This window comes from Ranitomeya variabilis, chromosome 4 (assembly GCF_051348905.1).
Source record: "Ranitomeya variabilis isolate aRanVar5 chromosome 4, aRanVar5.hap1, whole genome shotgun sequence".
Lineage (NCBI taxonomy): Eukaryota > Metazoa > Chordata > Amphibia > Anura > Dendrobatidae > Ranitomeya > Ranitomeya variabilis.
This window is the reverse complement of record NC_135235.1, coordinates 481,505,237-481,532,906: the sequence shown is the minus strand read 5'-3', so window position 1 is coordinate 481,532,906 and position 27,670 is coordinate 481,505,237. Positions and strand designations below refer to the sequence as shown.

The following is a 27,670-nucleotide window of genomic DNA, read 5'->3' as shown; positions in this document are numbered from 1 at the left end:
GATACGTGGCACTTAAATACGTGGCACTGAAACACGTGGCACTGAAATACGTGATACGTGGCACTGAAATACGTGGCACTGAAATACGTGGCACTTAAATACGTGGCACTGAAATATGTGATACGTGGCACTGAAATACGTGGCACTGAAATACGTGGCACTGAAATACGTGGCACTGAAATACGTGGCACTGAAATACGTGGCACTGAAATATGTGATACGTGGCACTGAAACACGTGGCACTGAAATACGTGATACGTGGCACTGAAATACGTGGCACTGAAATACGTGGCACTGAAATACGTGGCACTGAAATACGTGGCACTGAAATACGTGGCACTGAAATACGTGGTACTAAAATATGTGGCACTGAAATACGTGATACGTGGCACTGAAATACGTGATACGTGGCACTGAAATACGTGATACGTGGCACTGAAATACGTGGCACTGAAACACGTGGCACTGAAACACGTGGCACTGAAATACGTGGCACTGAAATACGTGGCACTGAAATACGTGGCACTGAAATACATGGCACTATGACTGTCAGAAAATGTTCATTAAACGGTTAGGGGTGAGGTTAGGGGTAGGGTTAGGGTTTGGATCCCTTTATCACCTTGATGGTGGTGGGTGGCTTTTCAGTGTGTTTTCTGTTTTTTTTTCGAAAAAATGCATGTGTTTTTAACGCAAACAAACGCATGTGCTTAAAAACGCAAGAAAATACTGCAGGTTGTATTTCTGAAAATGAACGCATGCAGAAAAAAAACGCATGCAAAAACGCGTACAAAAAAACCGCATGCGTTTTCAATGTTAAATATAGGGAAAAAACGCATGCGTTTTTTTGTGCAAAAAACGCTGCAGACAAAAACGCAAGTGTGAAACCAGCGACGCTTTTTATAGCAAAAAAGTTTTTGCGTCTCCACATTTTGAGACCTATAATTTTTCCACATTTTGCTCCACAGAGTCATGTGAGGTCTTGTTTTTTGCGGGACGAGTTGACGTTTTTATTGGTAACATTTTCGGACACGTGACCGTTTTTGATCGCTTTTTATTCCGATTTTTGTGAGGCAGAATGACCAAAAACCAGCTATTCATGAATTTCTTTTGGGAGAGGCGTTTATACCGTTCCGCGTTTGGTAAAATTGATAAAGCAGTTTTATTCGTCGGGTCAGTACGATTACAGCGATATCTCATTTATATCATTTTTTTATGTTTTGGCGCTTTTATACGATAAAAACTAAAATATAGAAAAAATAATTATTTTGGTATCGCTTTATTCTCAGGACTATAACTTTTTTATTTTTTTGCTGATGATGCTGTATGGCGGCTTTTTTTTTGCGGGACAAGATGACGTTTTCAGCGGTACCATGGATATTTATATCAGTCTTTTTGATCGTGTGTTATTCCACTTTTTGTTCGGCGGTATGGTAATAAAGCGTTGTTTTTTGCCTCGTTTTTTTTTTTTTTTTCTTACGGTGTTTACTGAAGGGGTTAACTAGTGGGGCAGTTTTATAGGTTGGGTCGTTACGGACGCGGCGATACTAAATATGTGTACTTTTATTGTTTTGTTTTTTTTATTTAGATAAAGAAATGTATTTATGGGAATAATAAATATATTTTTTTTTTATTATTTATTTAGGATTTTTTTTTTTTTTTTTTTTTTTACACATGTGGAAAATTTTTTTTTTTACTTTTTTACTTTGTCCCAGGGGGGGACATCACAGATCATTGATCTGGCAGTGTGCACAGCACTCTGCCAGATCGACGATCTGCTGTGCAGGGCTGCAGGCTTACCAAGTGTCTGCTCTGAGCAGACATTCGGTAAGCCACCTCCTTCCCTGCAGGACCCGGATGCCGCGGCCATCTTGGATCCGGGACCTGCAGCCAGGAAGGAGGTAAGAGACCCTCTGAGCAACGCGATCACATCGCGTTGCTCCGGGGGTCTCAGGGAAGCCCGCAGGGAGCCCCCTCCCTGCGCGATGCTTCCCTATACCGCCGGTACACTGCGATCATGTTTGATCGCGGTGTGCCGCGGGTTAATGTGCCGGGGGCGGTCCGTGACCGCTCCTGGCACATAGTGCCGGATGTCAGCTGCGATATGCAGCTGACACCCGGCCGCGATCGGCCGCGCTCCCCCCGTGAGCGCCGCTGATCGGTGATGACGTACTATCCCGTCGGCGGTCATACGGGCCCACCCCACCTCGACGGGATAGTACGTCAAATGTCGGGAAGGGGTTAACGGACGTGTGATACTATTATACTATTAGCAAAAAAGTATTTGTAGTTATCTGGCTCCGCAGTGCTATTATTTTACTAGTTGACCTTAAATGAGCACACACTAATCTGTGCATAATATTAACTACTGTGGTTATCTAAAGGCAAAAATTACAATTTAGGAAAGGCTGATGTGGTACCTTTTCACTGGCTCCTCTCCATACTTCATCAGCAGGCGAATTGCTGTTGGCGCTGTGTAGAATTTGCTTACACTGTACTTATCAATGATCTGCCACATGCGGCTAATATCTGGGTATATGGGTAGTCCTTCAAACTGGAGACAAAATAGAAAATTGTACTAAATGAATAATTGTAAGAGGAAATTAACAGACATTAAAAGGCTTGAATAAGTTTGTAATTTTCAAAAGGGGCTACATCTTGTCTGAAGAATTTACTTACCAACACACTGCTTGCCCCATTCGCTAAAGGCCCGTATGCAAGGTAGGAGTGCCCAGTAATCCAGCCGATGTCAGCAGTGCACCAGTATATATCATCATGATGGTAATCAAACACATACTTGAATGTGGTGGCAGTGAAGATCATGTAACCTCCTACAGTATGAACAACTCCCTGAAGATTAGAAAAATCATTAAATATTTGATCCTTTTACTACGGACCATTTTTGACCACGAGTGTATGCATTTACCTTGGGCTTGCCGGTAGACCCACTGGTGTAAAGAATAAACAGCTCATCTTCAGCATCACACCACTCCGGCTCACACTCTGTGCTGGCATTCTTCACAAGTTCATGCCACCACAAGTCGATAGATGGATTCCATGTGGTCTGTAAATAAAATACTATCTTTATTGTAAAGAATCTGACTAAACAGCTTGAATGACCATTGAGACTACAACAGTTCAATTCTGAAATTATAGACAGTGGTCATGGGGTGTGGAAAATTCTAATGCAATGAAGGCTGCAATTAATGTGTTGGAGACTATGAAGTGGTTGCAAGGTAAGGTGTTCATAAGGGGCTTTGTACTACATTCCGTGTTCCCCTTCCTTTTAACGTGTTTTTAAAGAGGTCAGGAAAGGTCAGCAGTATCCCAAAATAATTAAAGGGGCATGTAAATAAGTTGCAGCCCCCTTTTGCCTAAATGTTGTGGAAGGCTAAAAGGTCAGTGTCCCTCACTGGTGGTTGAGGAACAAAAACTGGGACAACCATGACATGTCAATAAAAATGAAAAATAAAGCCCTAATAAGATTAGACAGCAGAAGCGAGCTGGTTAATGGCAACGTGCTAACAGTTTTTTCAAGGGAGCAAATACAGTATATAATAAACATCTATTATGAGACTAATATCTTTAATGCCTCATTCAGACATCCATGATTTTTCCCCACACATAAAAACAGACTGTTATTAGTGATGAGCGGGTGTACTCGTTGCTCTGGTGGTCTCTGAGTATTTGTAACTGCTTATCGTTGCCTTATCTGCATGATTTACAGCAGATTAGACAGCTTGATTACATGTGGGGATTCCTTAGCAACCAGGCAACCCCCACATGTACTCAGGCTGGCTAGCAGCCGAAATCATGCAGCTCGTCAACAAAAACTAAAAAATACTTGGAGACCACCCAAGCAACGAGTACACTCGCTCATCACTAACTGCTTTCATCAGTGTATAGGATCAGATTTTCATGAGCATTTGGTCAGTACTTCAGTTCTTATCAGCATTTCATCAGCGATTTTCACTGATGAAAAAAAATCTGTAAGCTTCTCCTTACATTATCCACGGACTTCATATGGACGCCAACAGCGTGCCATTTGGGATTTTCATGGACCCATAAACATGTATGGACAATCTGATCCATGACTCGGATGAAAAACAGACATGTCCCAGTGATTTTTTTCAGACTTCTTGGTCTGCAAAAAATACACGGAGGTGCGAACAGTTCTATAGACTAATGGCACTCATGCAGGTCTGAATAAGGCCAAAGTAGCAGAGCTTCACTTTAAAAAGAGACACGTGGGAATAATGAGATCAAAGTGGAAGTAATAAAGTGTAAAATGAGAATTAGGGGCAAACAGTACAAATATGACCATTACACAAGTACAAGTTCAGAATTTAATACAAAGCTGTGAGCTCATATTCTGTTCCCATGCTCTAAGCAAATTGGTCCATGCATCAAACTGTTTATTACCTTAGATCACATCACATACAAAGACTGGGCTATGACAGCACTAAGTCAAAAATCAGCCATGCAAACCAGATATGTGACAGCAGAAGTCAGTGCTCGACTGCTCAGCTAGAAAAACAGATCAGCAATTGACAACCTAACAGAAGCATGTATTATTCTACAAGTAAGTCAAGTAGATTAAAATTTTATTTAACCACGACTCAACTTATGGTAACAAAATACTATGAAAACAAAACACAACATTAAAGTTTAACCCCTTTACCCCTAAGGGTGGTTTGCGCGTTAATGACCGGGCCAATTTTTACAATTCTGACCACTGTCCCTTTATGAGGTTATAACTCTGGAACGCTTCAACGGATCCCGGTGATTCTGACAGGATTTTCTCGTGACATATTGTACTTCATGATAGTGGTAAAATTTCGTTGATATTACCTGCGTTTATTTGTGGGAAAAAAAACGGAAATTCGGCAAAAATTTTGAAAATTTCGCAATTTTCCAACTTTGAATTTTTATACAATTAAATCACAGAGATATGTCACACAAAATACTTAATAAGTAACATTTCCCACATGTCTACTTTACATCAGCACAATTTTGGAGCCAAAATTTTTTTTTGTTAGGGAGTTATGAGGGTTAAAAGTTGACCAGCAATTTCTCATTTTTTCAACACCATTTTTTTTTAGGGACCACATCTCATTTGAAGTCATTTTGAATGGTCTATATGATAGAAAATACCCAAGTGTGACACCATTCTAAAAACTGCACCGCTCAAGGTGCACAAAACCAAATTCAAGTTTATTAACCCTTCAGGTGTTTCACAGGAATTTTTGGAATGTTAAAAAGTTAAATGTTCATTTTTATTTAAACACAAAAAAATTACTTCAGCTCCAATTTGTTTTATTTTACCAAGGGTAACAGAAGAAAATGGACCCAAAAGCTGTTGTACAATTTCTCCTGAGCACGCCGATACCCCATATGTGGGGGTAAACCACTGTTTGGGCGCATGGCAGAGCTCGGAAGCGAAGGAGCGCCATTTGACTTTTCAATGCAAAATTGACTGGAATTGAGATGGGACGCCATGTTGCGTTTGGAGAGCCCCTGATGTGCCTAAACATTGAAACTCCCCACAAGTGACACCATTTTGGAAAGTAGACCCCTAAGGAACTTATCAAGATGTGTGGTGAGCACTTTGACCCACAAAGTGCTTCACAGAAGTTTATAATGCAGAGCCGTAAAAATAAAAAATCATATTTTTTCACAAAAATGATCTTTTCGCCCCCAATTTTTTATTTTCCCAAGGGTAAGAGAAGAAATTGGACTCCAAAAGTTGTTGTACAATTTGTCCTGAGTACACCGATACCCCATATGTGGGGGTAAACCACTCTTTGGGTGCAAGGGAGAGCTCGGAAGGGAAGGAGCGCCGTTTGACTTTTCAATGCAAAATTGACTGGAATTGAGATGGGACGCCATGTTGTGTTTGGAGAGCCCCTGATATGCCTAAACATTGAAACTCCCCACAAGTGACACCATTTTGGAAAGTAGACCCCCTAAGGAACTCATCTAGATGTGTTGTGAGAGCTTTGAACCCCCAAATGTTTCACTACAGTTTATAACGCAGAGCCGTGAAAATAAAAATTCTTTTTTTTCCCACAAAAATTCTTTTTTAGCCCCCAGTTTTGTATTTTCTCAAGGGTAACAGGAGAAATTGGACCCCAAAAGTTGTTGTCCAATTTGTCCCGAGTACGCTGATACCCAATATGTGTGTGGGGGGGGGGGGAACCACCGTTTGGGCGCATGGCAGCTCGGAAGGGAAGGAGCGCCATTTGGAATGCAGACTTAGATGGATTGGTCTGCAGGCGTCATGTTGCATTTGCAGAGCCCCTGATGTAACTCAACAGTAGAAACCCCCCATAAGTGACCCCATATTGGAAACTAGACCCCCCAAGGAACTTATCTAGATGTGTTGTGAGAACTTTGAACCCCCAAGTGTTTCACTACAGTTTATAACGCAGAGCCTTGAAAATAAATATTTTTTTTCCCACAAAAATTATTTTTTAGCCCCCAGTTTTGTATTTTCCCATGGGTAACAGGAGAAATTGGACCCCAAAAGTTGTTGTCCAATGTGTCCTGAGTACGCTGATACCCCATATGTTGAGGTAAACCCGTTTGGGCGCACGGGAGAGCTCGGAAGGGAAGGAGCACTGTTTTACTTTTTCAACGCAGAATTGGCTGGAATTGAGATCGGACGACATGTCGCGTTTGGAGAGCCCCTGATGTGCCTTAACAGTGGAAACCCCCAAATTATAACTGAAACCCTAATCCAAACACCCTTTAACCCTAATCTCAACGGTAACCCTAACCACACCCCAAACCCTGACACACCTCTAACCCTAATCCCAACCGTAAATGTAATCCAAACCCTAACTTTAGCCCCAACCCTAACCCTAACTTTAGCCCCAACCCTAACTGTAGCCCTAACCCTAGCCTCAACCCTAACCCTAACGGGAAAATGGAAATAAATACATTTTTTTTAATTTTTTTATTTTTCTCTAACTAGGGGGGTGATGAAGGGGGGTTTGATTTACTATTTATAGCGGGCTTTTAGCGGATTTTTGATTGGCAGCCGTCACACACTAAAAGATGCTTTTTATTGCAAAAAATGTTTTTTGCTTTACCACATTTTGAGAGCTATAATTTTTCCATATTTTGGTCCACAGAGTCATGTGAGGTCTTGTTTTTTGCGGGACGAGTTGACGTTTTCATTGGTAACATTTTCGGGCACGTGACATTTTTTGATCGCTTTTTATTACGATTTTTGTGAGGCAGAATGACAAAAAAAAACAGCTATTCATGAATTTCTTTTGGGGGGGGGGGGGCGTTTATACCATTCCGCGTTTGGTAAAGTGGATAAAGCAGTTTTATTCTTCGGGTCAGTACGATTACAGCGATACCTCATTTATATAATTTTTTTATGTTTTGGCGCTTTTATACGATAAAAACTATTTTATAGAAAAAACAATTATTTTTGCATCGCTTTATTCTGAGGACTATAACTTTTTTTTTTAGCTGATGATGCTGTATGGCGGCTCGTTTTTTGCGGGACAAGACGTTTTCAGCGGTACCATGGTTATTTATTTCCGTCTTTTTGATCGCGTGCTATTCCACTTTTTGTTCGGCGGTATGATAATAAAAGAGTTGTTTTTTGCCTTTTTTTTTTTTTTACAGTGTTCACGGAAGGGGTTAACTAGTGGGACAGTTTTCTAGGTCGGGTCGTTACAGACGCGGCGATACTAAATATGTGTACTTTTATTGTTTTTTTTATTTTTTTATTTATTTAGGATTTTTTTTTTTTTTTTTAACACATGTAAAAATTTTTTTTTTTACTTTTTTACTTTGCCCCAGGGGGGCATCACAGTAAAGTGACAGATCACTGATCTGACACTTTGCTGTGCACGATGTCAGATCAGCGATCCGACATGCACTGCTGGAGGCTTCCCGGCGCCTGCTCTGAGCAAGCGCTGTGAAGCCACCTCCCTGCAGGACCCGGATGCAGCCCCGCGGCCATTTTGGATCCGGGGCTTGCAGGGAGGAGACGCTCGGTACAAGGTGAGCACATCCCCTTGTACCTGTTGTCTCAGGGAAGCACGCAGGGAGCCTCCTCCCTGCGCGATGCTTCCCTATACCGCCGGAACACGCAGTGTGCCGGGGGTTAATGTGCCGGGAGCGGTCCGTGACTGCTCCTGGCACATAGTGCCGGATGTCAGCTGCGATAGTCAGCTGACACCCGGCCGCGATCAGCTGCGCCCACCCCCGTGAGCGCGGCTGATCGCGCTGGACGTACTATTCCGTTCTTGGGAAGTAGGGCCCACCCCACATGGATGGAATAGTACGTCCAATGGCAGAAAGGGGTTAAAGCGAATGTCAACAGGATTTACCCCTATAATAACAGCACTGCAAGTGTCTTATCCTCACCCCAGTGTTTATATAAAGTCTCTTGTATTTTCTCAAAAATCTCTATTCAATCCTTTAAGGACCAGGGAATTTTTCAAGTTTGCACTTTTGTTTTTTCCTCATCTTATTTCATTAGCCACAACTTTATTTTCCCATCAAACTTTTTGACACAGGGTTTTGTTTTTACACCGTTCAGAGTGTGGTACAAATTATGTGGAAACATGATTCTCCAGGTCAGTCAGATTATGGAGATACCAATTATACTTTGTTTTCTTTTCTACTGAAGAGATGAAAAATAAAATCAATATTGTTAAATGTTTTTGCATTGTCAACATTTTCCGAGACCTGTGAACTTTATCTTTTTGTTGAAGGGGTTTAATGAAAACTTGTATTTTTCATGGTGAACGTTTGTTCTTATTGATTCAAATTTTTTGTACATACAGATACTGATCTACTGATTGAGTCTGTGGAAAGGAGTTTTTTTTATAAAGGTGACTATGTAAGACAGCTGTCTTTAATGCAGATAACAAGTTGATTAGGAGCGTCGACTCTTATGGTTGGTAGGGCATCAAATACTTATTTCTCACTGCAAAATGTAAATAAATTTATAAAATGTATACATTGTAATTTTCTGTATTCTATTTTTGAAATTCTCTCTCTCAATGTTAAAATTAACCTACCCTTAAAACTATAGACTGTTCATGTCCGTCAGTGGGCAAACTTACAAAATCAGCAAGGGGTCACCCAGTCAATTTTGTGTTTTCCATGAAAACTCTACTTTTATTAATCAAATGAGTTGCCAAATGAATTTAAAATCTAGTCCAGACATTGAAAAGGTTAAAAAAAAGGATTATTTGAAATCATAATTTTCTCCTTCAAACTTTGCTTTCGTCAAAGAATGCTCCCTTTGCAGCAATTACAGCATTGCAGACCTTTTGGCATTCTAGCCCTTAATATGCTGAGGTAATCTGGAGATATTTCACACCATGCTTCCAGAAGCCCCTCCCACAAGATGGTTTGGCTTGATGGGCACTTTTTGCGCACCATACTGTCAAGTTGTTCCCACAACAGCTCAATGGGGTTGAGATCTGGTGACTGCGCTGGCCACTCCATTACAGATAGAATACCAGCTGCCTGCTTCTTCCTAAATAGTTCTTGCATAATTTGGAGGTGTGTGCTTTGGGTCATTGTCCTGTTGTAGGAAGAAATTAGCTCTAATCAAGCGCTGTCCACAGGGTATGGCATGGTCTTTCAAAATGGAGTGATAGCCTTCCTTATTCAAAATCCCTTTTACCTTGTACAAATCTCCCATTTTACCAGCACATTACCTCCACCATGACCTTGACAGATGGCGTCAGGCACTCTTCCAGCATCTTTTCAGCTGTTCTGCGTCTCACAAATGTTCTTCTGTGTGATCCAAACACGTCAAACTTGGATTCGTCTGTCCATAACATTTTTTTCCAATCTTCCTCTGTTCAATGTCTGTGTTCTTTTGCCCATATTAATATTTTCCTTTTATTAGCCAGTCTCAGATATGGCTTTTTCTTTGCCACTCTGCCTTGAAGGCCAGGATCCCGGAGTCGCCTGTTCACTGTAGACGTTGACACTAGCGTTTTGCATGTACTATTTAATGAAGCTGCCAGTTGAGGACCTGTGAGGCATCGATTTCTCAAATGACAGACTCTAATGTACTTGTCTTGTACAGTTGTGCAGCGAGGCCTCCCACTTCTCTTTCTACTCTGGTTAGAGCCTGTTTGTGATCTCCTCTCTGAAGTGAGGGAGTAGTACACACCGTTGTAGGAAATCTTCAGTTTCTTGGCAATTTCTCGCATCGAATAGCCTTCATTTCTAAGAACAAGAATAAACTATCGAGTTTCACATGAAAGTTCTTTTTTTCTGGTCATTTTGAGAGTATTTACAAATGTAATGCTCCAGATTCTCAACTAGCTCACAGGAAGGTCAGGTTTATAGGTTCTCTAATCAGCCAAACTGTTTTCAGCTGTGCTAACATACTTGCACAAGTGTTTTCAAGGGTATTCTAACCATCCATTAGCCTTCTTACACAGTTAGCAAACGCAAATGGAAATGGGCCTCTATACACCTATGAAGATATTGCATTACAAACCAGACATTTGGAGCTAGAATGATCATTTACCACATTAACAATGTGTACAGTATATTTCTGAATCATTTAATGTTCGCTTCATTGGAAAAAACTGTGCTTTTCTTCCAAAAATCAAGAAATTTTTAAGTGACCCTAAACTTTTACACGGTAGTATAATTATATATAAAAATAAAGGGAACCTAAATCCCACATCCTAGATATCACTGAATGAAATATTTCAGTTACAAATCTTTATTTATTACATAGTGGAATGTGTTGAGAACAATAAAACAAACATGATCAATGTAAATGAAAATGAATATCCCATGGAGGTCTGGATTTGGAATGATACTCAAAATCAAAGTAGAAAATCAAATTACAGGCTGATCCAACTTCAGTGGAAATGCCTCAAGACATGGAAATGATGTTCAGTTGTGTGTGTGTTGCCTCCATGTGCCTGTATGACCTCCCTACAATGCCTGTTTATGCTCCTGATGAGGCGGCGGATGGTCTGAGGGATCTCCTCCCAGACCTGGACTAAAGCATTTGCCAACTCCTGGACAGTCTGTGGTGCAACGTGACGTTGGTGGATGGTGCGAGACATGATGTCCCAGATGTGTTCAATCAGATTCAGGTCTGGGGAATGGGCGGGCCAGTCCATAGCTTCATTTCCTTCATCTTGCAGGAACTGCTGACACACTCCAGCCACGAGGTCTGGCATTGTCCTGCATTAGGAGAAACCCAGGGCCAACCGCACCAGCATATGGTCTCACAAGGGGTCTGAGGATCTCATCTCGGTACCTAATGGCAGTCAGGCTACCTCTGGCAAGCACATTGAGGGCTGTACGGCCCTTCAAAGAAATGCCACCGTACACCATTACTGACCCACTGCCAAACCATTCATGCTGAAGGATGTTGCAGGCAGCAGATCGCTCTCCACAGCATCTCCAGACTATCACATCTGTCACATGTGCTCAGTATGAATCTATTTCCTTCTGTGAAGAGCACAGGGCGCCAGTGGCGAATTTTCTAATTCTGGTGTTATGTGGCAAATGCAATCGTCCTGCACGGTGTTGGGCTGTGAGCACAACCCCCATCTGTGGACATCGGGCACTCAGACCATCCTCATAGACTCGGTTTCTAACCGTTTGTGCAGACACATGCACATTTGTGGCCTGCTGGAGTTCATTTTGCAGGGCTCTGGCAGTGCTCCTCCTGTTGCTGCTTGCACAAAGGCTGGGGTAGCAGTCCCGCTGCTAGGTTGTTGCCCTCCTACATCCCCTCCACGTCTCCTAGTAGCGCCTCCAGCCTCTGGACACTACGCTGACAGACACAGCAAACCTTCTTGCCACAGCTTGCATTGATGTGCCATCCTGGATGAGCTGCACTACCTGAGCCACTTGTGTGGGTTGTAGAGTCCGACTCATGCTACCACGAGTGTGAAAGCACAACCAACATTCAAATGTGACCAAAATATCAGCCAGAAAGCATTGGTACTGAGATGTGGTCTGTGGTCCCTACAGTACCACTCCTTTATTAAATGTGTCTTGATAATTGCCAATAGTTTCCATCTGTTGTCTATTCCAGTTGCGCAACAGCACGTGAAATTTATTGTCAAACAGTGTTGCTTTATAAGCGGACAGTTTGATTTCACAGAAGTTTAACTTACTTGGAGTTATATTCTGTTGTTTGTGTTCCCTTTATTTGTTTGAGCAGAGTGTGTGTGTGTGTGTGTGTATGTAGATATAGATATATACATAGATATATAGATAGATAGATAGATATATATATATATATATATATATATCTATCTATCTATCTATATATCTATCTACATACATACACATACATACAATATCTGTATCTGCATCTCTCTATCTCCATACATACATCCACACATACATACAATCTTGCAAGGTATTTACACATCTAAGGTGCCTTCATATAATTATTTTTTTAATCAAATCTAATATACCTGGATGTGTTTATTGGTATATTGCTTCTCACTCAATTAGAATATCATCAAAAAGTTAATTTATTTCAGTTCTTCAATACAAAAAGTGAACCGCATATTATATAGAGTCATTACAATCAGAGTGATGTATTTCAAGTGTTTATTTCTGTTAATGTTGCTGATTATGGCTTAGAGCCAATGAAAACCCAAAGGTCATTATCTCAGTAAATTAGAATACTTTATAACACCAGCTTGAAAAATTATTTTAAAATACAAAATGTTGGCCTAATGAAATGTATGCTGAGTACATGCACTCAATACTTGGTCAGAGCTCCTTTTGCATCAATACAGTGTGGCATGGAGGCGATCAGCCATTGGCACTGCTGAGGTGTTATGGAGGCCCAGGTTGCTTTGATAGCCGCCTTCAGCTTGTCTGCATTGTTGGGTCTGGTGTCTCATCTTCCTCTTGACAATACCTCATAAGGGGTTAAGGTCAGGCGAGTTTTCTGGCCAATCAAGTACAGTGCTACTGTTGTTTTTAAACCAGGTATTGGTACTTTTGGCAGTTTGGAATGACTATGCGAATATCACTTTGTGTATTGACGAACTGAAATAAATTAACTTTTTCATGATATTCTAAATTAGTGAGAAGCACTTGCATATGCTTTGTGTGTTTTAGGAGCGGTGGATACTAGGGTCTTCAGGGGACAGTCATCAGTAAGCGGGGGCGCCATATCGACAAATTAGGGTGCCAACCTCTGTGGTCAGACAGGCTAACAGCTCTATAGGGCCTATGAATGTCAGTTAGCTTCATCTCCTGTATATTAACTTTAATGGCTCTTTTAATGAGAGTGGTCCTAATATGGACAATTTTAAATATTGATAAAGTTATTTTTAAAGCAGTTTTCTTTTTTATGATTACATATTGTTTTGAGACCCCACTATATCTAATATATAATTGCCTAGAATACTACTTCCTGCAATTTGTGCCAACTTCCGTGACTTTGTCCGGAGCTAATGTCCGGAGATAATGTCCGGAGATAAGTGACGTCACCAGTGTCCTACACCCAGGCAGAGCACAGGGGCCCCAGGCAGCATATGGGGCCCCAGGCAGAGCACAGTGGCCCCAGGCAGAGCACAGGGGCCCCAGGCAGCATATGGGGCCCCAGGCAGAGCACAATGGTCCCAGGCAGAGCACAGTGGTCCCAGGCAGAGCACAGGGGCCCCAGGCAGCCTATGGGGCCCCAGGCAGAGCACAGTGGCCCCAGGCAGAGCACAGGGGCCCCAGGCAGAGCACAGGGGCCCCAGGCAGCATATGGGGCCCCAGGCAGAGCACAGTGGCCCCAGGCAGAGCACAGGGGCCCCAGGCAGAACATGGGGCCCCAGGCAGAGCACAGGGGCCCCAGGCAGAGCACAGGGGCCCCAGGCAGCATATGGGGCCCCAGGCAGAGCACAGGGGCCCCAGGCAGCATATGGGGCCCCAGGCAGAGCACAGGGGCCCCAGGCAGCATATGGGGCCCCAGGCAGAGCACAGGGGCCCCAGGCAGAGCACAGGGGCCCCAGGCAGAACATGGGGCCCAAGGCAGAGCATAGGGGCCCCAGGCAGAACATGGAGCCCCAGGCAGAGCACAGGGGCCCCAGGCAGCATATGGGGCCCCAGGCAGAGCACAGGTGCCCCAGGCAGAGCACACACCAAATCGGAGGCCGAGGGTCCCCGCCCACCAAATCGGAGGCCGAGGGTCCCCGCCCACCAAATCGGAGGCCGAGGGGCCCCGCCCACCACATCGGAGGCCGAGCGGCCCCGCCCACCAAAGCGGAGGCCGAGGGCCCAGGCCTCGCCCACCAAAGCAGAGGCTGAGGGGCCCGGCCCCGCCCACCACATCGGAGGCCGAGGGGCCCCGCCCACCACATCGGAGGCCGAGGGGCCCCGCCCACCAAAGCGGAGGCCGAGGGTCCCCGCCCACCAAATCGGAGGCCGAGGGTCACCGCCCACCAAATCGGAGGCCGAGGGTCCCCGCCCACCAAATCGGAGGCCGAGGGTCCCCGCCCACCAAATCGGAGGCCGAGGGGCCCCACCAACTAAATCGGAGGCCGAGGGGCCCCGCCCACCAAATCGGAGGCCGAGGGTCCCCGCCCACCAAATCGGAGGCCGAGGGGCCCCGCCAACCAAATCGGAGGCCGAGGGGCCCCGCCCACCAAATCGGAGGCCGAGGGTCCCCGCCCACCAAATCGGAGGCCGAGAGTCCCCGCCCACCAAATCGGAGGATAAGGGGCCCCGCCAACCAAATCGGAGGCCGAGGGGCCCCGCCAATCAAATCGGAGGCCGAGGGTCCCCGCCCACCAAATCGGAGGCCGAGGGTCCACACCAACCAAATCGGAGGCCGAGGGGCCCCGCCCACCAAATCGAAGGCCGAGGGGCCCCGCCCACCAAAGCGGAGGCCGAGGGTCCCCGCACACCAAATCGGAGGCAGAGGGACCCCGCCCACCAAATCGGAGGCCGAGGGGCCCCGTCCACCAAAGCGGAGGCCGAGGGTCCCCGACCACCAAATCGGAGGCCGAGGGTCCCTGCCCACCAAATCGGAGGCCGAGGGTCCCCGCCCACCAAATCGGAGTCCGAGGGTCCCCGCCCACCAAATCGGAGGCCGAGAGTCCCCGCCCACCAAATCGGAGGCCGAGGGGCCCCGCCAACCAAATCGGAGGCCGAGGGGCCCCGCCAACCAACAGAACATGGGGCCCCAGGCAGAACACAGGGGCCCCAGGCAGCATATGGGGCCCCAGGCAGAGCACAGGGGCCCCAGGCAGCATATGGGGCCCCAGGCAGAGCACAGTGGCCCCAGGCAGAGCACAGGGGCCCCAGGCAGCATATGGGGCCCCAGTTAGAGCACAGTGGCCCAGGCAGAACATGGGGCCCCAGGCAGAGCACAGGGGCCCCAGGCAGCATATGGGGCCCCAGGCAGCATATGGGGCCCCAGGCAGAGCACAGTGGCCCCAGTCAGAGCACAGTGGCCCCAGGCAGCATATGGGGCCCCAGGCAGAGCACAGTGGCCCCAGGCAGAGCACAGTGGCCCCAGGCAGCATATGGGGCCCCAGGCAGAGCACAGGGGCCCCAGGCAGCATATGGGGCCCCAGGCAGAGCACAGCGATATTTTGGACCACTGTGCGGTGTTTCAGACCCCCTGTGTGATGTCTGGGGCCCCGTTCTTAAGTATATTAAAGATTAAAGTAACGTATATTAAAGTATATTATAGATCAAATTTGACACGTTTATGAGCACCATTGAGTGATATACTCAAGAATGACAATTTTTCAACATTTTATGGTTTCAAACTGTAAACACTCAGAGTTTTTTTTACTTCAACCAGAAAACCTTAACGGTTCATAAAAAACTTGACTGTTCAGGATATGATAAAAGTCATAGTATTCTGAATCTTTAACCCCTTCATGACCCAGCCTATTTTGGCCTTAATGACCTTGCCGTTTTTTGCAATTCTGACCAGTGTCCCTTTATGAGGTAATAACTCAGGAACGCTTCAACGGATCCTAGCGATTCTGAGATTGTTTTTTCGTGACATATTGGGCTTCATGTTAGTGGTAAATTTAGGTCGATAATTTTTGAGTTTATTTGTGAAAAAAACGGAAATGTGGCAAAAAATTTGAAAATTTCGCAATTTTCACATTTTGAATTTTTATTCTGTTAAACCAGAGAGTTATGTGACACAAAATAGTTAATAAATAACGTTTCCCACATGTCTACTTTACATCAGCACAATTTTGGAAACAATTTTTTTTTTTGCTAGGAAGTTATAAGGGTTAAAATTTGACCAGTGATTTCTCATTTTTACAACAAAATTTACAAAACCATTTTTTTTAGGGACCACCTCACATTTGAAGTCATTTTGAGGGTTCTATATGGCTGAAAATACCCAAAAGTGACACCATTCTAAAAACTGCACCCCTCAAGGTGCTCAAAACCACATTCAAGAAGTTTATTAACCCTTCAGGTGTTTCACAGCAGCAGAAGCAACATGGAAGTAAAAAATGAACATTTAACTTTTTAGTCACAAAAATGATCTTTTAGCAACAATTTTTTTATTTTCCCAAGGGTAAAAGGAGAAACTGGACCAGGGACGTTGTTGTCCAATTTGTCCTGAGTACGCTGATACCTCATATGTGGGGGTAAACCACTGTTTGGGCGCACGGCAGGGCTCGGAAGGGAAGGAGCGCCATTTGACTTTTTTAATGAAAAATTGGCTCCAATCTTTAGCGGACACCATGTCGCGTTTGGAGAGCCCCCGTGTGCCTAAACATTGGAGCTCCCCCACAAGTGACCACATTTTGGAAACTAGACCCCCCAAGGAGCTTATCTAGAAGCATAGTGAGCACTTTAAACCCCCAGGTGCTTCACAAATTGATCCGTAAAAATGAAAAAGTACTTTTTTTTCACAAAAAAATTATTTTAGCCTCAATTTTTTCATTTTCACATGGGCAACAGGATAAAATGGATCCTAAATTTTGTTGGGCAATTTCTCCTGAGTACACCAATACCTCACATGTGGGGGTAAACCACTGTTTGGGCACATGGTAAGGCTCGGAAGGGAAGGAGCGCCATTTGACTTTTTGAATGGAAAATTATCTCCATCGTTAGCGGACACCATGTCGCGTTTGGAAAGCTCCTGTGTGCCTAAACATTGGAGCTCCTCCACAAGTGACCCCATTTTGGAAACTAGACCCCCCAAGGAACTCATCCAGAGGCATAGTGAGCACTTTAAACCCCCAGGTGCTTCACAAATTGATCCGCAAAAATGAAAAAGTACTTTTTTTTCACACAAAATTTCTTTTAGCCTCAATTCTTTCATTTTCACATGGGCAACAGGATAAAATGGATCCTAAAATTTGTTGGGCAATTTCTCCTGAGTATGCCGATACCTCATATGTGGGGGTAAACCACTGTTTGGGTGCACGGCAAGGCTCGGAAGGGGAGGCGTGCCATTTGACTTTTTGAATGGAAAATTAGCTCCAATCGTTAGCGGACACCATGTCGCGTTTGGAGAGCCCCTGTGTGCCTAAACATTGGAGCTCCCCTACAAGTGACCCCATTTTGGAAACTAGACCCCCCAAGAAACTTATCTAGATGCATAGTGAGCACTTATAACCCCCAGGTGCTTCACAGAAGTTTATAACGCAGAGCCGTGAAAATAAAAAAATAATTTTTCTTTCCTCAAAAATGATTTTTAGCCCAGAATTTTTTATTTTCCCAAGGGTAATAGGAGAAATTGGACCCCAAATGTTTTTGTCCAGTTTGTTCTGAGTACGATGATACCCCATATGTGGGGGTAAACCACTGTTTGGGCGCACGGCAGGGCTCGGAAGGGAAGGCACGCCATTTGGCTTTTTGAATGGAAAATTAGCTCCAATCATTAGCGGACACCATGTCGCGTTTGGAGAGCCCCTGTGTGCCTAAACATTGGAGCTCCCGCACAAGTGACCCCATTTTGGAAACTAGACCTCCCAAGGAACTAATCTAGATGTGTGGTGAGCACTTTGAACCCCCAAGTGCTTCACAGAAGTTTATAACGCAGAGCCATGAAAATAAAAAATAATTTTTCTTTTCTCAAAAATGATTTTTTAGCCCACAATTTTTTATTTTCCCAAGGGTAACAGGAGAAATTGGACCCCAAAAGTTGTTGTCCAGTTTCTCCTGAGTACGCTGATACCCCATATGTGGGGGTAAACCACTGTTTTGGCACACGTCAGGGTTCGGAAGGGAAGTAGTGACGTTTTGAAATGCAGACTTTGATGGAATGCTCTGCGGGCGTCAGGTTGCGTTTGCAGAGCCCCTGATGTGCCTAAACAGTAGGAACTCCCCACAATTGACTCCATTTTGGAAACTAGACCCCCAAGGGAACTTATCTAGATGTGTAGTGAGCACTTTGAGCCCCCAAGTGCTTCACAGAAGTTTATAACGCAGAGCCGTGAAAATAAAAAATGTGTTTCCTTTCCTCAAAAATATTTTTTTAGCCCAGAATTTTTTTATTTTTGCAAGAGTAACAGGAGAAATTGGACCCCAAAAGTTGTTGTCCAGTTTCTCCTGAGTACGCTGATACCCCATATGTGGGGGTAAACTACTGTTTTGGCACACGTCGGGGTTCGGAAGGGAAGTAGTGACGTTTTGAAATGCAGACTTTGATGGAATGCTCTGCGGGCGTCAGGTTGCGTTTGCAGAGCCCCTGATATGCCTAAACAGTAGAAACCCCCCACAAGTGACCCCATTTTGGAAACTAGACCCCCCAAGGAACTTATCTAGATGTGTGGTGAGCACGTTCAACCCCCAAGTGCTTCACAGAAGTTTACAACGCAGAGCCGTGAAAATAAAAAATCATTTTTCTTTCCTCAAAAAAGATGTTTTAGCAAGCAATTTTTTATTTTCACAAGGGTAACAGGAGAATTTGGACCCCAATATTTGTTGCCCAGTTTGTTGTGAGTACGCTGATACCCCATATGTGGGGGTAAACCACTGTTTTGGCACACGTCGGGGTTCGGAAGGGAAGTAGTGACGTTTTGAAATGCAGACTTTGATGGAATGCTCTGCGGGCGTCAGGTTGCGTTTGCAGAGCCCCTGATATGCCTAAACAGTAGAAACCCCCCACAAGTGACCCCATTTTGGAAACTAGACCCCCCAAGGAACTTATCTAGATGTGTGGTGAGCACGTTCAACCCCCAAGTGCTTCACAGAAGTTTACAACGCAGAGCCGTGAAAATAAAAAATCATTTTTCTTTCCTCAAAAAAGATGTTTTAGCAAGCAATTTTTTATTTTCACAAGGGTAACAGGAGAATTTGGACCCCAATATTTGTTGCCCAGTTTGTTGTGAGTACGCTGATACCCCATATGTGGGGGTAAACCACTGTTTGGGCACACGTCAGGGCTCGGAAGGGAAGTAGTGACATTTGAAATGCAGACTTGATGGAATGGTCTGCGGGCGTCACATTGCATTTGCAGAGCCCCTGATGTACCTAAACAGTAGAAACACCCCACAAGTGACCCCATTTTGGAAACTAGACCCCCGAAGGAACTTATCTAGATGTGTGGTGAGCACTTTCAACCCCCAAGTGCTTCACAGAAGTTTATAACGCAGAGCCGTGAAAATAAAAAATAATTGTTCTTTCCTCAAAAATTATGTTTTAGCAAGTAATTTTTTATTTTTGCAAGGGTAACAGGAGAAATTAGACCCCAGCAGTTGTTGCCCAGTTTGTCCTGAGTACGCTGGTACCCCAAATGTGGGGGTAAACCACTGTTTGGGCGCACGTCGGGGCTTGGAAGGGCGGGAGCACCATTTGACTTTTTGAACGCAAGATTGGCTGGAATCAATGGTGGCGCCATGTTGCGTTTGGAGACCCCTGATGTGCCTAAACAGTGGAAACCCCTCAATTCTAACTTCAACACTAACCCCAACACACCCCTAATCCTAATCCCAACTGTAGCCATAACCCTAATCACAACCTTAACCCCAACACACCCCTAACCACAACCCTAACCGCAACACACCCGTAACCCTAATTCCAACCCTAATCCTAACCCTAATCCCAACCGTAACCCTAATCCCAACCCTAACCACAACTGTAACCCCAACACACCCCTAACCCTATCCGTAACCCTAACCACAAGCCTAATCTTAACCCTATTTCAAACCCTAGCCCTAATTCCAACCCTAACTCTAATTCCAACCCTAACCCTAAGGCTATGTGCCCACGTTGCGGATTCGTGTGAGATTTTTCCTCATGATTTTTGAAAAATCTGCAGGTAAAAGGCACTGCGTTTTACCTGCGGATTTACAGCAGATTTCCAGTGTTTTTTTGTGCAGATTTCACCTGCGGATTCCTATTGAGGAACAGGTGTAAAACGCTGCGGAATCCGCACAAAGAATTGACATGCTGCGGAAAATACAACGCAGCGTTTCTGCACGGAATTTTCCGCACCATGGGCACAGCGGATTTGGTTTTCCTTAGGTGTACATGGTACTGTAAACCTGATGGAAAACTGCTTCGAATTCGCAGCGGCCAATCCGCTGCGGATCCGCGGCCAATCCGCTGCCAATCCGCTGCGGATCCGCGGCCAATCCGCTGCGGATCCGCGGCCGATCCGCTGCGGATCCGCTGCGGATCCGCTGCCGATCCGCTGCGGATCCGCTGCGGATCCGCTGCGGATCCGCTGCCAATCCGCTGCGGATCCGCTGCCAATCCGCAGCCGATCCGCTGCCGATCCGCTGCGGATCCGCTGCCGATCCGCTGCGGATCCGCGGCCGATCCGCTGCCGATCCGCTGCGGATCCGCTGCCAATCCGCTGCAGATCCGCTGCGGATCCGCTGCCGATCCGCTGCGGATCCGCGGCCGATCCGCTGCGGATCCGCGGCCGATCCGCGGCGGATCCGCGGCCGATCCGCTGCCGATCCGCTGCCGATCCGCGGCCGATCCGCTGCGGATCCGCGGCCGATCCGCTCTGTGTGCACATGCCATAACCCTACCGCTAACCCTAACCCTACCCGTAACCCTAACCCTACCCCTAGTTCTAACCCTAGTTCTAACCCTAACCCTAGTGGAAAAAGAAAAAAAAATATTTTCTTTATTTTATTATTGTCCCTATCTATGGGGGTGATAAAGGGGGGGGTTTATTTATTATTTTTTTATTTTGATCGCTGTGATAGAACCTACCACAGCGATCAAAATGTACCTCTAATGAATCTGCCGGCCGGCGGGCGCACTGAGCATGCGCCCGCCATTTTGGAAGATGGCGGCGCCCATGATGGAGGCGGACGGGGACCGGGAGCCTCGGTAAGTATAAGGGGGGGGAGATCGGGGCACGGGGGGGGCGTCGGAGCACGGGGGGGTGACATAGGAGCAGGGGGGGAGCGGGCAGGAGGACGGGGGAGCGGACAGCAGGACGGGGGAGCCGGCAGGCGGACGGAGGGGACCGGAGGACTAACGGAGGACTGGGGGGGCGATCGGTGGGGTGGGGGGGGGTCACATTAGTGTTTCCAGCCATGGCCGATGATATTGCAGCATCGGCCATGGCTGGATTGTAATATTTCACCAGTTTTTTAGGTGAAATATTACAAATCGCTCTGATTGGCAGTTTCACTTTCAACAGCCAATCAGAGCGATCGTAGCCACGGGGGGGTGAAGCCACCCCCCCTGGGCTGAAGTACCACTCCCCCTCTCCCTGCAGATCGGGTAAAATAGGAGTTAACCCCTTCACCCGATCTGCAGGGACGCGATCATTCCATGACGCCACATAGGCGTCATGGGTCGGATTGGCACGGGTTTTCATGACGCCTATGTGGCGTCATGGGTCGGGAAGGGGTTAACTTATAAAGATACCTTTACATGGGGTGATTATTGGTTCCAGAGAGGCTTTCGGCCGATAATTGTACACATGGCTGGTGACAGGACAATACAATATAAACGTTCAAAGGTAAACACTGATAACATTAAAATCTAATATATAATTGCCTAGAATACTACTTCCGGCAATTTGTGCCAACTTCCGTGGCTTTGTCCGGAGATAATGTCCGGAGATAAGTGACGTCACCAGCGTCCTACACCTGCTCAGGGTGGACAAAGATATATGCCTTCGTGGTGCGCCGCACTTTTCTGATTGGTTGCCGCCTGCCGCGAGCGACCAATCAGAAACGTGCCGTACTGTGACACACTCCGCCCGCCATTTTGGTGTGATTTTTTTATTTTTACCTCACAGCAAGTTTGTACTGCGTGGAGGCGGTCCCAGTGACGTCGCTCTTCAAGCTCCTGCCGAATTTCGTCAAAAAAATGATAATACCATTTACCAAAACTATATATATTTAGTTGTGAAGTGGTTCAGTGACATTTTCACACCAATTTTTAACTTTTGTTTGGGGTTTTCTCCATATACTGCCTATTATTCACTGACTGTTATACTGAGAGACTGCCGTTTATTAACCTCTTCTTTGCCACACTGGGTATATTGTTCTATTATTTGCCACATAAGGACATTGTCCATTATTGCCCAGCAATTTCTCTGCAATATAAACTGCCTATTTATTAATATCTGCATTCCTGCAAAGAACTATTGCCTATCATTAACTGGCTATTTTCCTACTACCTGACACTGCCTCTTATTAACCTGTTGTTTGCCACCACGTTTAAAGCGGTTTAGCTTAGCCAACATGAGCTCTAATAGTAAGGATACTAATGACACACAGCCCAAAGCTGCTGATGGCACACGTAAGATTAGGTCTGATATAAAGTATACTAATAATGCAGAGCAAAAAGACGCCGATGCCGCACGTAAGCGCAAACAGCGTGCTAACGAGACTACAGAGGACAGACACAAGCGCCTGGACACTGTTAATGCTGCTTGCAATAAACGCATTACTAATGAGTCTTTTGAGGACAAAACTAATCGATTAAGTAATAAAGCTGCTGCTGCACGCTCTCAACGTTGCAAACATAATATTTCCACGTCCTCAGTTATAGATTCTGTCCACAATACAGCTTCTTTGTCTCCATTCATAGAATGTGTGCAGCCTGAAGCTCCTTTAACCGTTGGTAAATCTGCACGTAAGCGTAAACACTGTCCTACTTACACTCCAAATGATAAATGCCGTTGCCTGCACACCGTTAAGTCTGCTTATAAGACATGCTTCACACCTGACTCTTCTAAGGCAACAAACAAACCATTACCAAATGCAGCTGGTGCACGCCGTGAACGGCGCAAAAAAACCGCTTGCACCTCCATATTAATAAACCCTGACCACGATACACCTTCCAACTCCTCAGTGATTGAATCTGTGGACAGTGAAGATCCTCTACCAGGTCCACGTTTTATATATGTTGGCTTACAGAAACATTCCAATGCTCCGTTACCACAACCTGTACCTCAACATCCTACAGGTTTTACTAATGATGACAGTACCATAGTAGAACACTCCTGTGGTCCTATGAACTATTTATGTGAACATTGTCAAGCATTACATTTTAATGCTGAGATACCAGCAGATAAAAATTTTACTCTGTGTTGTCACAAGAGTAAAGTGCATATACCTATACCCCAATATCCCGAGGTCTTTAAACGATTGCTGACAGGGGAGAGTGAGTTCAGTAAGAATCTCATGGAAAATATTCGTAGTATTAACAGCTCATTTGCTTTCGCCTCCATGGGTGCCAATATATCCCCTCCACCTGGACATGGCCCTTACTGTTTCCGTATACATGGACAAATATATCATCGTACTGGAACCCTACATCCCAGTGATGATCAAGTTCCAGCTTATGCCCAACTGTATATTTTGGATACCGCTACCGCGAATGAACAACGTTTAAACTGTGAACTAAATCAAAAATGTAATCCCACTTTGATGAGTATAATTGCTCTTCAGTTAGACAATGTGAATCCCTTTGTTGCTGCCTACAAAATGTTACGAGATGTGGAACATGAAGAACATCTTAAAGCTGAAGCTAATGGCACTCTTATGCCAAATATCATCATGGCCCTTAAACAAGATCGGAATCAAGACCCTCGCCGATATAATAATCCAACTGTCAATGAAGTTGCTGTCGTATTTGAAAATGACAATGGAGAGCCACCATTTAATCGTGATATTTTAATACATTTACAACCGGACCCCAAAAATCCTTTGGCGCCAAGAACACAACAGGTCAGCATTCTACACAGTAATTTAGATGCTTTACTCTATCCTTTATTTTTCCCTTACGGAGACCAGGGCTGGCATGATGGCCTCAAGCAACAAGGGCAAAGTCCACGCAGAGTTACACAACTGCAATATTACTGCTATGTGCTGTCTGTCCGTAATCAGTTTAATCCACTCCTGAATGGTGGCAAACTCACTCAGCAGTGCTTAGTGGATGCTTATGTGAAAATCGAGGCAAATCGCCTAAATTATATCCGTCAACACCAAAAGGATTTGAAAGTAGAGGATTATTGTGTACTCCAGGAACATCTCCAGAAAAAATCCATTGAGAAGGGCATCCCCATTGGAAAAACGGTCATTTTACCATCTTCGTTTGAAGGCAGTCACAGGAATATGCAGCAGCGGTACCAGGATGCCATGGCTATTGTGACTAAATATGGTCGTCCTGATCTATTCATCACCATGACCTGTAATCCGAAATGGAATGAGATTACTGAGAATTTGGAACCTTGGCAGCGTGTGGAACATAGACCTGATTTGGTGGCACGTGTTTTCAAAATAAAACTGGAAGCACTCTTAAAAGACATTAACAACGGATTATTTGGGAAAGTTTGCGCTATGGTTCATGTAATTGAATTTCAAAAACGTGGCCTTCCACACGCTCACATTTTGATTATTATGGACAGCAACTCCAAATTAAGGATTGAGGAGGACATAGACAATACAGTGTGGGCTGAAATTCCCAATCCTACCCACTACCCTCACCTCCATAAAATTGTTCTCCAACATATGATTCATGGTCCGTGTGGAGAACACAACCCAAATTCTCCCTGTATGGATCTGGGGAAGTGTACAAAAGGTTTCCCTAAAGATTTGCAACCAAGAACCATCATAGCTAAGGACGCCTATCCTACTTATCGCAGACACTTTGGCCCATCTTTTCAACACCATTCTAACATGATTGACAATTCGTGGGTGGTTCCATATAATCCGTTCCTGCTATTAAAATACAAGTGTCATATAAATGTCGAAGTTTGTGGTTCCATTCAGGCTGTGAAATATTTATTTAAATACGTCTACAAAGGACATGATAAAGCCAATCTTGAAATCTGCCAGACTAACATCCAACATGATGAAACACACCAATTCATGGATTCAAGATATGTCAGTGCACCAGAGGCAGCTTGGCGAATAATCTCATATCCAATGCATAAACAATCTCATAGCATCATTCGCCTTGCTGTACATCTACCGCATTCTCAGCCACTCTATTTTCATGAGGATGACTCTATTGGAAACATCAAACAAAAGCTCCATCAAAATTCTACACTTATGGCCTACTTCAAGCTTAATCAGAACGACCATCATGCTCATATTTATTTATACCGTGAAATTCCCGAAAACTATGTTTGGAAAGAAGGTTCTTGGGAAGTTAGAAAGCGAGCAGGTGGTTCTGTGATTGGACGAATGTATACTGTCAGTGTGAAAGACCAAGAACGCTACTATTTAAGATTGTTATTGTTACACGTGAAAGGTGCAACCAGTTTTGACAGCATAAAAACTGTACACGGAGTCACACATGAAACCTTTAAAGATGCGGCATTAGCTCTTGGCTTACTATTTGATGATAGGCTGTGGAGAAATACATTACTTGATGCCAGTATTCTCAACATGCCAGCACAGCTACGTGACATGTTTGCCTACATTTGTATTTTTGGTCCTCCAGCTAAACCTCGGGACTTATGGGATGAATTTAAGGAACACTTTGTAGAAGACTACTGCCATGCATACCACTCCGACACTCTGGAGTGTGTCAATTGTGAAGGCTATGCTATGACAGATGTCCAACATGTTCTTAAAGCTCATGGCAAAACTTATACTGATTTTAATTTGCCACGTCCAGTCAAGAAACAACACCTCCTCCCACAGTATGATAAAGATTATGAGTTATCAGCAGCTGCTGAAATGAAAGCTACTCTAAATGAGGACCAACTTTTTGCTTTTGATGCTATCACTCAAGCTTTAGAAGACACTAATTCTACAGCAAAGTGTTTTTTCCTTGATGGTCCTGGTGGCAGCGGAAAAACGTACCTATATCATCTACTCCTACATCAGCTAAGAGGACAAGGAGACATTGTGTCACCTGCTGCCACTACTGGAATTGCCGCCAACTTGCTACAAGGTGGACGAACCATTCATTCTCTTTATGGGATTCCAATTCCTGTGAATGAAACATCTGTTTCCAGGATTAAGAATGATACCGATGCAGCAAAAGATTTGCACAGCACTAAACTTTTTATTATTGATGAGTGCACAATGCTATCCAAATATGCATTGCATGTCATTGATAGAGTTTTACGTGATGTCATGACAACAAATGTAGCTCACAAAGAAAAAACACCGTTTGGAGGTAAAGTGATTGTTTTTGGAGGCGACTTTAGACAATGTCTTCCTGTCATCCCTCATGGGACAAGAACTGATGTTGTAGAGAGCTGTATAAAATATTCACAACACTGGCAACATTTTACTCGCCTGCCACTTATTAACAACATGCGCTCCATTGATCCTCACTACAGCAGTTGGTTGCTTCAACTGGGAAATGGTGAACTATCTAATGAACATAATCTTGGAGATGATGTAATTGAAATTCCTCCAGACATGGTATGCACTGGCTGTTTAATAATTGAAATTTTTGGAGATAATCTTTGTATTGATGTGAATGACACCGAAAGCATAAATACAGCTGCATCTCATGCAATTTTATGTCCAAAAAATGAGGACGTTGAGAAAGTCAATTCCCAAGTCATGGATTTATTGATAGGTGACTATACTGAATATATCAGTGATGATTCCATCGATCCTGATGAAGCTGATGACCTCGATCAATACCCACTTGAGTTTTTGAATTCACTAACACCAACTGGAATGCCTTCACATCGGCTGAAACTTAAAATTGGCACCATTGTCATGTTATTACGTAATCTGAACACGAACAAAGGTCTCTGCAATGGTACGCGGCTCATTGTCACTGCCTTACATGCCAATATCATACTGGCTAAAGTAATTAGTGGGTCAGCAGCAGGAAATGTGGTATTCATTCCACGAATTGATTTGTGTCCATCAGAGACTGGATTACCTTTTAAATTAAGACGGAGACAATTTCCCATCAAGCCCGCATTTGCAATGACCATAAATAAATCTGAAGGCCAGACCCTCCATCGAGTTGGCATTTATCTACCAGAACCTGCTTTTGCCCATGGTCAATTGTATGTTGCTTTTTCCAGGGTGAAGCAATGTTGCAATGTGAGGGTTAAAGTGGTTAATACACCACTTCAAGGACAATTATTGGCTGATAGTATTAAAGTCTTCACACGTAATATTGTGTACAAAAATATTTAAGTTTAAAGTTACTTTTCTTTTTTTTCATTATTCAGTTTTTCTAATAACATAGACAGCAATAGGTAAATTCTATGTATAGAGATAAGGAAAAAAAACAAAAACAAAAAAAAAATTAGTGTAGCCATAGACATATAGATTTTAAGTACTTATGTAGGAAATACGTA

General features: G+C 44.5%; 1 protein-coding gene across 1 annotated transcript in view; it reads right to left on the bottom strand.

Annotated features, from left to right (window-relative positions):
* The window catches only part of ACSS2 (acyl-CoA synthetase short chain family member 2), a 141,604-nt gene that overhangs the window by 20,325 nt on the left and 93,609 nt on the right, over positions 1-27,670 (bottom strand). Inside the window, exons 9-11 of the mRNA XM_077251866.1 lie at positions 2,924-3,061; positions 2,677-2,847; positions 2,418-2,551 (exon numbers count right to left, since the gene is read on the bottom strand). Of these exons, the coding sequence (XP_077107981.1) occupies positions 2,418-2,551; positions 2,677-2,847; positions 2,924-3,061 (443 nt within the window). The remainder of the gene's footprint in view (positions 1-2,417; positions 2,552-2,676; positions 2,848-2,923; positions 3,062-27,670) is intronic.